Source organism: Hordeum vulgare, chromosome 7H, assembly GCF_904849725.1.
Source record: "Hordeum vulgare subsp. vulgare chromosome 7H, MorexV3_pseudomolecules_assembly, whole genome shotgun sequence".
Taxonomy (NCBI): Eukaryota; Viridiplantae; Streptophyta; class Magnoliopsida; order Poales; family Poaceae; genus Hordeum; species Hordeum vulgare.
This window is the reverse complement of record NC_058524.1, coordinates 11,258,339-11,275,030: the sequence shown is the minus strand read 5'-3', so window position 1 is coordinate 11,275,030 and position 16,692 is coordinate 11,258,339. Positions and strand designations below refer to the sequence as shown.

General features: G+C 42.0%; 1 protein-coding gene across 1 annotated transcript; it reads left to right on the top strand.

Moving 5' to 3' along the window:
* Window positions 1-9,297: 9,297 nt before the first annotated feature.
* On the top strand, window positions 9,298-13,373 carry LOC123413217 (MDIS1-interacting receptor like kinase 2-like). The gene is made up of 2 exons (XM_045106162.1): window positions 9,298-12,757; window positions 12,852-13,373. Exons 1-2 carry the CDS (start codon window positions 9,478-9,480, stop codon window positions 13,202-13,204), a joined length of 3,633 nt encoding a protein of 1,210 aa, XP_044962097.1. The 5' UTR covers window positions 9,298-9,477; the 3' UTR covers window positions 13,205-13,373.
* Window positions 13,374-16,692: the final 3,319 nt, after the last annotated feature.

Genomic DNA, 16,692 nt, shown 5'->3' with positions numbered 1-16,692 from the left:
CGAAATAGATCGATGAGCTGCGGTAGTATATGGTATTGTCCGATAAATTAGGAGATGTGGTGGTAAACAAATGTGATAAACAAATGTTTATTTGTAAATATTGACTTCATGTCACTGAGTGGATAGATCATACGCTCATGTGGTTGAATTACGTCGTGTCACTGCTATTCTGCTAATACCTGACATGTCTATAAATCACGGGAGATCATCCACGATTATGAGCACGATGATGTAGAAGACAGAGGCGTCATTAGATCCACTCTTATGCAACTTGACTGATGCAATCTACGTACATTTGATAACACAAAGTCACATTTGATAACACAAAGTCACATACATTTGATCGCATACATTTGATAACACAAAGTCACATTTTGTTTGCCTGTACAGCGATAAGAGCTTTAAATGGTTCAGTCCCTTCTAGTTACACGCATCATGAAATTATGCTTCTATATGTGCCACTACCTCTAATTCCCAATGCATCTCATTCTCCACCAGACTGTGCTATCTAACTGGTGGTGCCATTCACCCCGCTCGTGATTGGTGCTCTCCTCCCACGCTTCTCATCCTCTGCGAGTCTATCAACTAAATGTGATCCGTTTACATGGGGAATAAGCTATTTTATACAGCAGGTCACATAATCGGGACATCAATATTGCTTCACCAAACATCACATGCCAACTGTTGTGGTCATTTAATTCTACTATGAGTTGTGTAGTTTCCGACATTTATAACACTCGTGGCATATCTAAATACAAGAAACCCTAAGTTGAATGTTCCTAGTGAACCATGGGAATGAAGTTGTCCTGAACTCAAGCTATTATAAAGGATTAGGGTTTGATGAACCATGTATACAACCCTGTAGGAGTTATTATATAGTATATTACTCAATACAACTTTTTTCAATCATGTTTAGTTATTTTTAAATATGTGATTTAATTGCCTTGATCTCCAAAACTTGTATACTTCAAGAGGGATATGGCAATCTTAAACATGTGAGGTAGTAACCACACCATTTCAACAATCCCTCAACCATACTTATTTAAGTAAAAGACTGCTGAATTAAATTCTATAGGAATTTATTTGCATTAGCATTTACAAATTAACTCCGTAAACTAAACGTATTGTTCTAGTGAAGTGACTGACAAAACTGCTCAACAAATTGTTTTATACATATAATATTTATATACAAAAAAATCATGAGTCCAATAATTAAACCTATTTTGGAATAGTAGCTGCCTTCGTTAGGTATTCAGAGAGACGTGGTTAGAGTCTTGAGAGAAACATATGATTAGATCATTTCACTAACTGAGTTATAACTATGCAACATCACAGCTACACAATTTCCTAGCAATGAAATCAATATGCAGATTCAGTTACTTGGATAGATGGATGTTCTTTGTTTATAAGATGATTTCCCAATTCACACAAGTTTATCTCGGTTTCTAGCTTTCAAGTGCGCTCTCGCATGTCTCAGTCATTTTCTCCTTGTTGTGAATACTTATGTGATTGCGTAGAGTCAAATATGAAGCCACAGATGTACTTATCCAACTGCACAGTTCATTCATGTGCCCTTTTCTTTTGATACTTGAACACCATTGTCATTGTGAGCACAATATGTCACATTTGATTGAAATGTGATAGTTATGCATGGAAACTGATGCAGGTTTACTGCTCGAGCACTAGTACTTTTTTCTCGATAAAAGACAATATGTTAATATCAAATTGAAACAATGCAATGTCAAAATCTAGCTGAGACATGACAACTAGAAATCCCCATTTCCCCCACCATTTCAAATGTTCTTTGGTAACGATGGAAAAAACACTATGGAAAAATAAGAAAGAATATGTCCATGACGTGTGGTTGGCAAAACTATGGAAAAAAACACTTTCTATACTAACTATGAAAAAATGTGTCCATGACGTGTGGTTGGCAAATTTATGGAAAAAAACACTTTGTATACTATTCAATTCAGCTTCGTAAGGTGTGTGTGTGCGCGCGCGCGCGTGGGCGCGTGCGTGCGTGTGTGTGTGTTTGAACCATCGACCGTGCTAGAACCTTGGGGACGGTTTCCTTATTCTCATTCTTCTCTTTCTTTACTTGAAGATCAAGCCCTTTGTCTTCCTTGTCGCGGGAGGAAAAACAAACTTTGGAAAGCTCTTTGCTATCCTCTTCATATTCTAAATTTTCCAAAAATCTCATAAAAACGAAATTAGCAAGTAAAAAATGTGAGAAGGTCAAGCATATAGTAATAATATCATGCATCAAAGGTACTTACAACATACTAAAATCAACATGCAAGCTCATTTTCTAAGTCAACAATAGCAGCAAAAATAGCATGATGTAGAGCATTATTCAAAACAAAAGTAATTGGATAAATGGAGGAGTCACATACCTCCAACCGAATTTGAAAATAGTGTGAGGAGCAAGCAGATCAAAATGGCGCATCAAAGCACCAGGAAAATTTTGATAATTTATTTGGAATATTGTAAGACGGTAGGGTACATATTTTTCCTCGGGGGTATTTTTCTCACCATGTTTTCCTAAGGATACGTAGTAACATAGTTGTTTCCTTACAGTTTTAAGAGTATTCATTAGGACCCCGCAAAAATAAAGAGCATTCCTTGGGGCCTTTTTCATTCAAAGGATTTTTGGAGGATTATAATCCTTAGAAATTTTCCTACGCTGGTCATCTAATCCAATAGAAACTTTCTCTGAAGTATCATTTGTAGTACATATCATAGAAAAAACAACGTCCACTTAAAATTCTTGAAATAAAGCCTTTGATGGAATCAAACAAATGCAAATCATGTAGGTTTCAAATGCGCCTTTACAATCCTGGAATATCCTGACACCGTATATCGTGGAGGCTCGTCCCTTCAGAGTCTTCTCTGTTGGCTTGGCATATCATGCTTTGTGCCAAAGGCCGTCTATGGCCTGGACATCGCCGTTGTGGAAAACACCCTTACCATTGAAAATTAAAGAAAATGATTGCCAATTGTTGAGAGACCACCTACCATCTAGGACGTAGGTGACCAAGAGACACAACCCTGATAATGGGTTGTGTCGTCTGTGTTTTGTTTGTGAGGCACTGGGCTGGGCTGGGCGATCCTAGCCTGGTCAGGTTCATGCAAAGCTGTGCCAACCAATTCGGGAACACGAGATGGCTCTTCTAGCTGGTGTTTGCGGCACTGGGTTCGACGTTGTTGACGACACGTAATAAGATGGTGATCTAGCGGGTGTTTCTAGGCGGGCCTTTGACTCCATCTTCATATTTGCATTTTTGCAGCACTGACATCCGTTGTATAGGTAGTGTGATTGCGGTCAACTGAGCCTTAAAGATGGATCTGATGAATGTTATTGTTCCCTGACTGGCCTAGCCGCAGACTTCCTAAAACACTGGCCACTCGGTAATCTTTTTTCATCTTTTCTTTATACTTTATTAGGGCGTGTTTGTGTTGTTGCTCCAGCCGGATATTTCAATTGACTCTCTTGCAATAGACTTTCGCCCTGCTTTATATATAAAGCAAATATTCCAGCATCCACACAACCACAACCCAACAAAGTGAAAAAACATAAAATGACTGGGGCCACAGCACAGTCACGCCCAAGAGAAAGAAAAGGAAACATAAAAGACCACCATAGGGGCAAGCTAAGATGCAGGCGAACGGACGGAGAGCCGTCGGGCGGACGTCAGCAGTGCGTCCAGATAGAGCTGAAGCCAGACACGGTCTCGGGGCCTAGCGAGCGGATGCCAGAGCTGCAAGAAGGCAAGAAATTTGAAGAATGAGTCAGAGGCATGCCGCTGGAACACGCGCTCAATCACTATTTTATTGCGAGTAGTCCAAAGAGTCCACATCATTGCTGCGAAGACCAGCCAGAACAATCGACGCTTACGGCCAACCTGGGTGGCCCTTATCTACAGAAACTCTGCAAGATCATGAGCCTACCACTCCGGTCCCAGAGCCTCACGCACAAAGCACCAAAGGGCATGCGCAGCTACCCAGGAGAATAGAATGTGTGCTCCTGTTTCCGAAACGTGGCACAGGGAATATTTCAATTGACTGCACTTGAACTTGTTGTTTGGACGTGATGATGGTGGTGATGGATTTATTTATAAATAAAACGGGGCGAAAGCCTATTTCGAAAATTCTCCACGGTAAATGAAATGGGAAATTCTGGTGGTGGTGAGGTAGCATACATCCAAATCTCCCCTAATAATAAAGCGCGCAACGCTTCTGTCGTCCGTCATGACTGTTTTGCAAAAAAGCCCCTGAGGCTTATCGAAATCAACCCGCAATCCTATAGTAAGTGGAAGAAAATGTTTTGTTTTTTTGTAAAAAAGCCCTCCGCCGCCGCCACGAGCCAGCCCTGAGCTCCTTCTCCTTCCTCCCGAAGCCGCACACCCGATACCGCCTCCGGTGGGCGTTCACCGGAGCTCTGCCGCCGGAGCACCGACAGCTCCTCCGCCCGGATCCCGACCATGGCAGCCCGCGCCGCGCCTTCCTTCTCCTTTCTCTCGTTCCCTCTCTCTCATCTGAGGTCTCGCTCTTCCCCCGTTCCGCAGGACCGCCATGGCCATGGTGCTCCGCCGCTCATCGTTGTTCTTCGCCAGATCCGGCCACAAGAGCAGTCGTCGTCCCGCGCTGGACCCTGCATCGCGTCGCCGCCTCGCCGACCCGATCTGGATCGGGGATCCATATCGCCAGCGTCGCCTCACCCCGTTGACCTCACCAGCCTCGCCAGCGCTCCTGGACCTAACGGAGGAGGTGTCTTCTCGGCAGTGCGTGACCAGCGCACAGGTTGATCGCTGAGAACTCCGCACTTCGCCGCCGGATCGACCAACGCTCGCCCCATCTGGCATCGCACCATCGAGAAGGACATCCCCGTCCTCACCTTCGATGCCACACGCGGGCCAGGAAGGGATTCTTCCCTACTGTGGCCATCGCCTCTCTCATAGACATTGGCGGGATTCGGCCAGACCGTCGACACCCCAAGGTGAGCCCTCATAGCGGCATTGGCCAGGCCTCGCCAATCACCAGTGAGCCCGGTCTCACATCTCCACCATCAGGGCTAGCTACCAGTGCAGACCATGCTGTTACAACATTCAGCGGCCTGGATGGAGAGTTTTTCACAATGAGGTCTCTTCTAATTTGAAGTTTTGAACGATGAATGTGGACCGCGGTCGTACGAAACGTCGGGAGACACAGCGCCGGGACCAGTCGCGTCAGGGCTTTTGTTACTCCTCCCCATGGTCAACACCATCACCTGCTCAGAATCTCCGATGGGAATAGTATGAACCATTAAATTCCATTGCTGAAGCGTCATATCTCACTAGATTTTACATTATACAACTAACAATGTTTGTGCCGCAATGAACTTTCTTTATTCCTAGCTGAAATTTATCTGGTATTGTTTCACACCAGACAATATACAGTTTCTAAACTAAAAAAAAGATAGTACAATTTCTGCTCATATTATGTTTTGCCTTCTTGGTCTGTCATTGATGAAGTAGCAATTGTTAGCAATGTCACGTGCACGGTGATGCAGATTAGCGTTTTGTATAAATGTTGATCAAAGATAATGTTTACCTTTATCTTCCTTGATATCTTCTTTTAGACAGGAATCATGTGATTTACATGTCTTCAGTAATGGAATGGAAACAATAATCATTGAAATCATGTCAACTTTCTGGCATGTTCTGAATCTTTTTCTCTATTATATCAAAAATAGTGCTTATGATGCCTAATAAATAATCACACTGCGTTTATGTACAATTTGGATGATCAGGTCACTTGATGGTTCGAAACTGAAACCTGCCCATCATGGGTTGGATAGCCATGCCTACCATTCCATGCTATATTATTAGTTCGCGACCTGAACATTGATTTGACGGTGATCTACATCCCAAATACGAAATCAACGGCTCACGAGCAAGGATGCGTGAGAGAGCTCGGAATAGGTCCCATGTCTTCAGTAATGGAATGGAAACAATAATCATTGAAATCATGTCAACTTTCTGGCATGTTCTGAATCTTTTTCTCTATTATATCAAAAATAGTGCTTATGATGCCTAATAAATAATCACACTGCGTTTATGTACAATTTGGATGATCAGGTCACTTGATGGTTCGAAACTGAAACCTGCCCATCATGGGTTGGATAGCCATGCCTACCATTCCATGCTATATTATTAGTTCGCGACCTGAACATTGATTTGACGGTGATCTACATCCCAAATACGAAATCAACGGCTCACGAGCAAGGATGCGTGAGAGAGCTCGGAATAGGTCCCATGTCTTCAGTAATGGAATGGAAACAATAATCATTGAAATCATGTCAACTTTCTGGCATGTTCTGAATCTTTTTCTCTATTATATCAAAAATAGTGCTTATGATGCCTAATAAATAATCACACTGCGTTTATGTACAATTTGGATGATCAGGTCACTTGATGGTTCGAAACTGAAACCTGCCCATCATGGGTTGGATAGCCATGCCTACCATTCCATGCTATATTATTAGTTCGCGACCTGAACATTGATTTGACGGTGATCTACATCCTACATACGAAATCAACGGCTTACGAGCAAGGATGCGTGAGAGAGCTCGGAATAGGTCCGGTTTTACTGTCCTTAATGGCGTATTTGTGTTTGCAGAAACCAGAACCGCATACTACTCTCCCAACTAGACTACTGGTGCTTAAGTATTTTTAATCAAGGTAATTCAATTATTGTTATGCCCAAAAGCACAAACGTTGAGTTTACAGAGATATGTAAGGTTCGGCTACCCACAAAAAACGTAAGATTGAGCTGTGAAGCTAACGTTAAGTTTTTTCTAACCTTAAACATTATACTCCCTCCATTCCTAAATATAAGTCTTTTTAGACATTTCACTAGAGGGCTATATACGGAGCAAAATGAATGAATCTATACTCTAAAGTATGTCTATATACATCCGTATGTAGTCATTTTAATAAAACCTCTTAAAAGACTTATATTTAGGAACGAAGGGAGTAGAAGTTAAGCTGGTGCGGTTCAGTGATATATTCTTAGTCCGTCACGCGTGTTTTTAAAAAAGTTCCTACTCTTTTTGACAGTAATCATGCAATCCAGTAAATAAGTGAAAAAAAAGTCTTTTAGTTTGTATGTCATGATCGAACGAATTATTGGCCGAGCGACACGATCAACCGAACTTATGACCCAGTTACCGTGTTGTTTGCCTTCCTGGGCCTTCCTTCTGCTTTCTACAATAAAAGAAAAAATATTGCTGCCTCAATGGATAAAACTCATGAACAACTACGTACAGTATTGTTGAAGTCCACGACCAGCTGACCTCTCATGCCCACGTAGGATTGGAGCGCCGCCTATGCTGAGCAGTCACTGCATCGCTGCTATTGCGTAGTTGGCTGCGTCGGTGCAGAGGTATGAGCATCGGTCTTAATTGTGGACCCACATTGCTTGGATATAACGCAAGGAGGAAGATGACAATCTGTGTTGGTGTGCGATCGGACGGCCACACATATTTTGATCACAGGGCTGGCACATATATCTATTCTTGGAGCATGCATGGCACGAGGGATCGACAAGAGAATTATTATACAGTGAAAAGGTTTTAGCATGGTTTCCGGTGTGTGATAGCTAGGAGTGTGTCATTCGGCCTCCTTATAAGAGCATCTACAATCGGGACTCCTAAATTCGTCTCAAACGCTCAACCGGACGGTCTGGTTAATGATCGATCAGAAAAATCCGATTCAGATGGGCGCCTCAAACGGGCCTCCAAGGCCTAGGCTGACCGACGCACCTCATATCGAACCCAAATAAAGAGCGGATATGGAGAGGCTCGGGTGCGTCGGTCACGTCGGACTAACAGCCGGATCCCACATGGAAACACTTCGAAGCCCGGTCTGAAGTTCGTCTCCTTCCTCGGATCAGTGGCACCGCATGGCGGCGCTTAGGCGGGCCAGGTAGTGCCCCATCCCGGCTATTTAAGCTAACTTGCGACACTGAAACCTTACCCAAATCCACGATTCCCTCATCCCGTCTGTTGCCACCGCCACAGTTCACTCATCGTCCGCCTCCAGTCGTAGCCATGCCTCCATGCCATCGAGTAAGGCACTACCCTTATCTGATGCTGGTGGTCTGGTTGGAGCGCCTTGAGCATATCCGAGCAAGACGCGAAGCCCGGATCACCTTGGGGATACCTCCGGATGCGGTGGGTCCGGAGGACTTGGAGGAGGAGGAGGAGATGGTGGGGGAGAACGGAGAGGATGAGATGGAGGAGGACATGGGGGATGTTGGGGACGCGGATCTACAGGCAGAGTAGCAGACGATCCTCGATTCCCACTGGTCGGAATCGGCAGTTGATGCAAAACGCCATTGTCTGCAGCCGGCGAAGGCGAGGCACGATGCGGATGTCGACAAGATGCTCGCGTACATGGATGATGATGAGGAGGAGGAGGAGCCGGAGCCCTCCCATGTGCCTGTCTACCTGGTCCCTGGTACTGATGTCGTGGACATCTCCGTCGATGAAGCTTAGACAAGCGCGGACATTGAATTTAGTTTGCATGCTTTATTTGGATATAGGGGATGAATATGAGGTGTTTGGATGCATATCACTCAATATGAGGTGTGACCGTCGGTGTCCACAGACACGTCCGGATACATTCACAAACGTTTGTGAGGCCGTGTACGGTTGTAGATGCTCTATTTTTTTGCATTATTGATAGAGGATGTTCCATGATACTATGTGAAGATGTAGTCCTGATACAAATCATTTAGAATCCATAAGATTTATTCTGAGGATGCTATATTGTTGTGTATCCCTTGAAGAACCATTTTATCTTTATGCTTTTGCACAAAATCATTTATCGTGTTTTCTTAGAATAACTTATCATGTTGTTTCTCATCTGGCAGCATAATGAATTTTAAGAAATTTGCTGATGTCGTCAAGTGTGTGTTTAAAGGAGGAGAGGAACTATTTTTTTCTTCCGTCGTAACGTACGGGTATTTGTCCTAGTTACTGCAAAATACCTTCGAAGGCCAATCTTATGGTGTGGTCTAACGCACGGCCTGCTTTCGATGTTTTCGAAAGAATGCATACCATATTTGTGGTTCCCGTTCTCTCGGTGAAGCAACGATAGCGACGTCAACCATTTGGCTGCCCAGTTTGGTTTATGTATCTATCGGATGTTTGGCAGCTATACCTTATGACCATCCATCCAATTATTGGAATCTACAGCATATATTGCCGTGTGAGATAGTATGGAACCCAGCCATCCGCAGATCGGTATGCGCATGGCCCCAGCACGTACGAATGGCTTTGACTTCCATGGCCACCATGGTCACCATGAACACATGGACATGGAGAGATGTACTGTACGTGTGCGTTCCTCCATACACTATTTATTAGATAACGTGGTAGCTGCCATCAGCTCTCACAACCACCAGAGCCAATTCCATCCAGCCTAGCTAGCCATGGAGACGGAGCCACCCAAGATGCTCGCCAGCGTGCTGGCGACGATGGTGATAATGGCCACGGCCACTGCCACCGCCGTCGCACTTGTACCAGACACGACGGTGCTCGCACGACAGGCGAGGGCGCTCCTCGTTTGGAAAACCAGCCTCGACGACCATAGCCAGCACACACTGCAGTCCTGGGAGAACATGTCGACGCCCTGCAGCTGGCGTGGCATCACGTGCACCGGGCAACTTCGCCGGCCGGTGATCAGCGGCATCTCTCTGCGGGGGATGCGGCTGAGAGGGGCGCTGGGGCCACTCGACTTCTCAGCCTTGGCGACCCTGACGCGCCTCGACCTCTCGCACAACCATCTCGGCGGGAGCATCCCTGCCGGCATTGACATCCTCCGAGACCTCCGTGCTCTACTCCTACAAGGCAACCAGATAAGAGGCTTCATCCCACTAGGCCTAGCAAATCTCACAAAATTACGCTCCTTGATGCTTCATGAAAACCAAGTCTCCGGTGAAATACCAAGGCAAATAGGCAACATGAGTAATCTTGACACTCTCACCTTGTCGGTCAATCACTTGGTTGGTCACATCCCCTTTGAAATAGGCCACCTAAAGCACTTGGTTACATTAGATTTTTCCGATAATAGTCTTTCCGGCTCAATCCCAAGCAATATAGGTGGCTTGACAAAACTCGCTACCTTGTACCTCGACGCCAACCAACTCTTTGGACGCGTCCCTCGAGAGCTTGGTCATTTGGTCAATTTAAAGGACTTGGGTCTTAGCCGAAACAAGCTGACAGGTTCCATCCCAAATAACTGGAGAAATTTAACAAAACTCAATGCCTTGTATTTTGGACAGAACCAACTTTCTGGGCAAATTCCACAAAATTTAGGTTATCAAGTGAATTTAGAGGTCTTGGATCTTTGTGAAAACACATTCTCAGGTTCCATTCCAATAAATTTGTTTAATTTGACCAAGCTCACTATCTTATATCTATGGGGCAACAGACTCTCTGGTCAGATTCCACGAGAATTAGGCCGCCTTTTGAACTTGGAGGAACTAGAACTTAATACAAACACACTCTCGGGTTCTATCCCAATCACCATAGGCAATTTGACCAAACTCAATAGATTGCACCTTTTCCAGAACCAACTTTCGGGGCAAATTCCACGAGCACTAGGTTATATGATGAACTTACAAGAATTGGCTCTATATGAAAACACACTCTCAGGGCACATTCCAAGAAATTTATGTAATTTGACAAAGCTCACTCTCTTACGTCTTTGGGGCAACAGATTTTCTGGTCACATTCCACGAGAATTAGGTTACCTTGTGAACTTAGATGTCTTGGATCTTAGTTCAAACACACTCTCAGGTTCTATCCCAGTCACCATAGGGAACCTGACAAAACTCAATATATTAAGACTTCCTCAGAACCAACTTTCGGGGCAAATACCACGAGAGCTGGGTTACCTTGTGAACTTAGAGGAGTTGGATCTTAATATTAACACACTATCAGGTTCCATCCCAAACAACTTAGGAAGTTTGATAAAGCTCACCACGTTACGCCTTGCACAAAACCAACTCTCTGGATCTATTCCTCAAGGAATTGGCAAGTTAATGAGTCTAGTTCAACTGCAACTCGCTTTTAACAACCTCTCTGGTTCCTTGCCATCTGGTCTTTGTGCGGGAGGTCGGCTACAAAATTTTACCGTTACCGATAACAACTTGGTTGGACCCTTGCCGTCAAGCTTGCTAAGTTGTACAAGCCTAGTGAGGGTTCGACTTGATCGGAATAACCTCGAAGGAGATATCACCAAGATGGGAGCTCATCCAAATCTTGTCTATATTGATATAAGTTCAAATAAACTATTTGGTAAACTATCTCATCGTTGGGGTGAGTGCTATAATCTTACCGTGCTACGTGCATCAAAAAACAATATAGCCGGAGTAATACCGTCAAGCATTGGGAAATTATCCTGGTTGGGGATACTTGATTTTTCATCAAATAAGCTTGAAGGACAAGTTCCTCCAGAAATTGGCAATATGAGGATGTTGTTTAGTTTGAGCCTTTTTGGCAACTTGCTCCAGGGAAATATGCCAGAAGAAATTGGATCACTGAACAATCTGGAGTATCTTGATTTATCATCAAACAACCTAACAGGGAAGATACCAGGATCAATTCGGCATTGTCTGAAGCTTCACTTTCTAAAGTTGAGCCATAATCACCTCAATGGTACCATTCCTATCGAGCTAGGGATGTTGGTAAACCTACAAGATTTGTTGGATCTAAGTGAAAATTCAATTGATGGCGCTATTCCAAGTCAACTAGGTGCTCTTACTATGCTTGAAGCCTTGAATCTTTCTCACAATGCACTGAACGGTAGCATTCCACCATCATTTCAGAGCATGAACAGCCTCCTATACATGGATATGTCGTACAACCAATTAGAAGGGTCAGTGCCGCATACTAGGCTTCTTGAAGAGGCTCCAATCAAATGGTTCAAGCATAATAAGAAATTGTGTGGTGTCGTAACAGGTTTGCCCCCTTGTGATCTTCCTCGAAGTAGTGAACAAGGGAAAACGTCTGGAGCTATTGTACTCTCTGTAATAGCCGCTATTGCATCTCTCGTGTTTTTCACTGCACTAGTAACATGGCGCTGCAAAAAGAAGAAAACCAAGACAGAAACAACAGATGAATTACAACAAACTAAGATGTTCGCCATCTGGAACTTTGACGGGGAGGATGTGTACAAGAAAATTGTTGATGCCACAGACAATTTCAGCAACGCTCATTGCATTGGATCTGGAGGGAATGGATCAGTCTACAGAGTTCAGTTATCAACAGGTGAATTGTTTGCAGTGAAAAAGCTCCATAGGGTGGAAGATGACGAGCAATTTAACCGTGAAGTACATGCATTGATGCATATTAGACATCGCAACATTGCAAAGTTATTTGGTTACTGCTCCGCAACCCAAGGAAGATTTCTTGTGTATGAATACATGGATAGAGGAAGCTTATCAAAATCTTTGGAGGATACAGAAACTGCAGTTGAATTGGATTGGCCGAGGAGGTTAAATATTGTTTGGGATGTTACTCATGCTTTGTCTTACATGCATCACAACTGCTTCGCACCTATCGTCCACCGAGATATAAAAAGCAACAACGTTTTGCTTGACCTGGAATTTAAAGCCTGCATCTCAGATTTTGGTCTAGCGAAAATACTAGATGTGGATGCATCAAACTGCACAAGTCTTGCGGGGACAAAAGGATATCTTGCCCCAGGTAAAATTATATATCTATGTTGGTTACATCAATAATCTTCTCATTGTTTCAAGTACCTCGCTAGGTTTTAACTCCCTAATGTTGTTTGTTTCAGAGCTTGCATACACAACAAGGGTAACGGAGAAGTGCGACGTTTATAGCTTTGGGATACTTGTTCTAGAGCTGTTCATGGGACATCATCCAGGCGATTTCCTTTCTTCCGTGGACAACAACAACAAAAGTACATCGATTGAGAAATTGCTGGACACCCGGCTCCCACTCCCTGAAGCTGAGGTCGCAAGTAAGATATTTCAAGTGGTTGCCATCGCTGTTCAGTGCATAGAGCCTGATCCATCACACCGTCCGACGATGCAGCAAGTAACCAAGGTGTTGTCAACAGCTGAACGTCCTGCTAACAATCTTGATTATCTCCACACTAGCATTGCCATCCCTGCCTGCTGGTCGTGAATGTTCATCTGATTATCACATCATTTTATTCGCTAGATAGTTTGTTTTGTGCTATATATCTTTCGCAGCTGCTGTTTGGCAATTAGCTGCATATAAATATATTCTTGTATGGCAGAGCTCCTGCTATTTCTGTAAAACATTGATAAATAAATCCATCTGCATCCTCTCTCGGACGTCTCCTTTTGGTCCTTGTAGCCTTACAAGATGCTCAAACCTTTTAGCCTTTGACCAAATTTTTGAATGACAACATCTCCAACTGGGGATGCAAAGTTATGTTGTTCCGATAAACGCATACGGGTATGAACTTGTCAATTCATCTTAAATGTAGTGCTCTCTCGAGTTATTTGGTATTTAATTTCATGCACTCATGTGACGATGGAGCGCTAAATTTTTCAATAACTAGCGTGAGTATTTACACCAAGCTCATTTCTATACATGTTGCCATGTTTTTTATAACAATGTTTTATAATACATAAATATGATGGTTTTGAACCAAGGAGGCGATTTTTGCTACATACTTTAAAGTATGAAGGGAATGGAGCTCTAAACAATATCCCAGAGATGGAACAAAGCATGTAGAGAGAATCGTCAAAGAATAAGTAGTAGATAATGTTGCTTAGTTGTTGTTTTTTAACATTTTCTAACTAATTAGAATATATTTGCAAGATAATAAATTATGTAAAGACATGTGTGCTGATCATGTGTTACACCACATCGTTGGGCATGACACACATTTCAATAGCTTAGTAAAAAACTAGCTGCAGAGAAATAAGATTCAAAATAGATATTTCCACTATAGATTATGATACGTCTGTTGTGCATGATTACTAGTGGTAAAAAGAAAAGAAAAGGAATCGTAAACCGAATTCTTAATTGATTTTACAAACAACACTGCATTGTGTTAAGTAACGTTGTTTACATACATATAAAATACATCCGGAGGTTGAATAAGCCATACATGATAATCCTCCGGATGAGAAACTCGAAAGCAAGATAAACTATGAGGTTTTATATTTTATGTTAGGGTCGACTCTATGTTTTCAAGGGCCCCTAGGTCCAAGTCGGTGACTTGGTCCCTTAAGGTTGTGTACTACTGCTAAGTAATACTCCATCCGTTTTTAAATATAAGTTTTTGTAGAAGTTTCACTAATGAACTATATACGGATGTATATAGACATACCATGGAGCGTAGATTCATTCATTTTGTGTTCGTATATAGATCCCTAATAAAATCTTTTAAAAAAACTTATATTTAGAAACAGAGTGAGTACTAGTACTAGTGCATTGTGAAACCACTAGTTGAAGAGAATTTGACAGTAGCCTAGTAATACACCATGCGGCCATGATTCGACACCCGTCGAGAGCGGATTTCTGACAACTCACCCGCATGAGCATCTTCTATAAAAGTATGTCTTGAAAGTTACTGCTTACGGATCTACTCTCTCCGTTTTAAAATAAGTGTCTTAAGCTTAGTACAACTTTGTATTAAAACTAGTACAAAATTGAGACCGTTATTTTGAGACCGAGGGAATACTTTTTTTAAAAACCATTAGGGTAAACTTCCAATATGAGCAATTAACCTAGTGTATCAAAGTTTCAGGTCACCCACGATCAGATACAGTCGTCAAAGCTAAGCAGAACAAAGTTTGCGGCCTTGACAGAATATGTGGACGGGAACAGTAGAACTGGCTACCATTGTTGTATACTGGACTGTCACAATTAAGATCTGCAGAAACATGCATCAGCTAGCTTGCTTGACGGACTTACCTTACAGCAGTGCAGGGTGCCGGTGGCGGCGAAGGGAGCTGGTGACGACAGAGAGGGGTACGGCACTGTTTCCATGGAGGGCTTCGGCGGCGGCGGCGGAGGATCGTAGGGCACCACCGAGGACGGCGCCGCTGCGGCGCGTGTGCGATCGACCAAGGTGGAGACCGATGGCATTCTTTTCGTCCCTATATGGGCCACGCATGAGCCGCAGGCTGGGCCTTACGTGGCCGCTTCTCCAGAACTGACCAAACTCGGATATTATACTAACACGAGATTTTCCAAAAACAATATGAAATTATTATTTTGCACTAAAAGCAGAAAGCAAAGTTCAAGAATTTAGAAAAAATGGTGAGTTTGAAAAACTATCATTAATTCTGAAAAATTATAGTAAATTTGAAAAGCAATCATTAATTTTGAAAAATTATAGTGAGTTTGCAAAAAGTTCATGGATTTTGCAAAATTTCACCAATTTCAAAAAAGTTCAAAAACTTAAAAGAAAAAAATTGTTGATTTAAAAAAAACATTGAATTTGAAAAAGTACATAAATCCTGAAAAACAAATCATCAAATTGAAAAATGTTCATCAAATTTTAAAATAAGTTCATTATATTTTAAAAAAACTTCAATTTGAAAAAAAAAGTTCCTTGATTTTTATAAACATTTCATCTAATTGAAAAATCGTTTATCGATTTTGAAAAAAGTTCATCGATACTGAGAACAAGTTCATAAATTTGAGAAAACTTCACAAAATTAAAACAATAATGAAATTTCGAAATAAGTCGACCATTTTGAAAAACGTTCACCGAATATGAAAAATGTTCATCAAATTTTAAAAAAGTTCGATGAATTTCAAAACAAAGTTCATCCAATTAGAAAAGAGTTTATCATATTGAAAAAAGTTCACCGAATTTTAAAAGTGTTCATAAAATTTGACAACAAAGTTCGTGAAATTACCAAAAAATCATTGATTTTGAAAAAGTTTCATTGAATCTCAAACAAATTCATCACAATTGAAAAGGAATTCAATGATTTTGAAAAAACTTCACAGAACTTGAAAAAAGTTTATCAAATTGGTTCAGATTGTAAAACATGGAAAAATTTCGCTGACTATGAAAAAAAGTTCATACATTTGAGAAAAACGTTCATCCATTTTTACAAAGGTCATCAATTTTTGGAAAAATTACATCAATTTTTAAACAAATCACAAATTGTTTTTAAAAAGATCATCCATTACGCAAAAAATTCATGAATTTGAAACAAAATTCATCAATTATGAAAAAAATCATGAACTTAAAAAAATTCATCAGTTATGACAAAAAGTTAAGGATTTTGAAAAATAAATCATCAAATTTGTCAAATATTTATCAAATTCGAAAAGAATTCATGTATTTATAAAATGTACATCTATGTAGAAAAAAGGTTCACGAACTAACAAAACAAAAAAGGATAAGATGAAAAGAAGCGAACATGAGAACAGAATCAATACCTAATAATAAAGCGGTTATTGTTTTCATCGGAAAACCCACCATGACATTTTATAAAAAAAAAACCTGTATTTTTTGTTATTCAACCCGCGCTCCATCATTTATCTGCAACATAAACGGAAAAAACGATTCGCTGCAAAAATTATACCCGTACGCATCGTCTCCTCCCGTCGACCCTGGGGCACCCTGGCCTGTGCCGAGGCCGCCGCCACACCACTCGCCGCCGCGGCCGACCTCA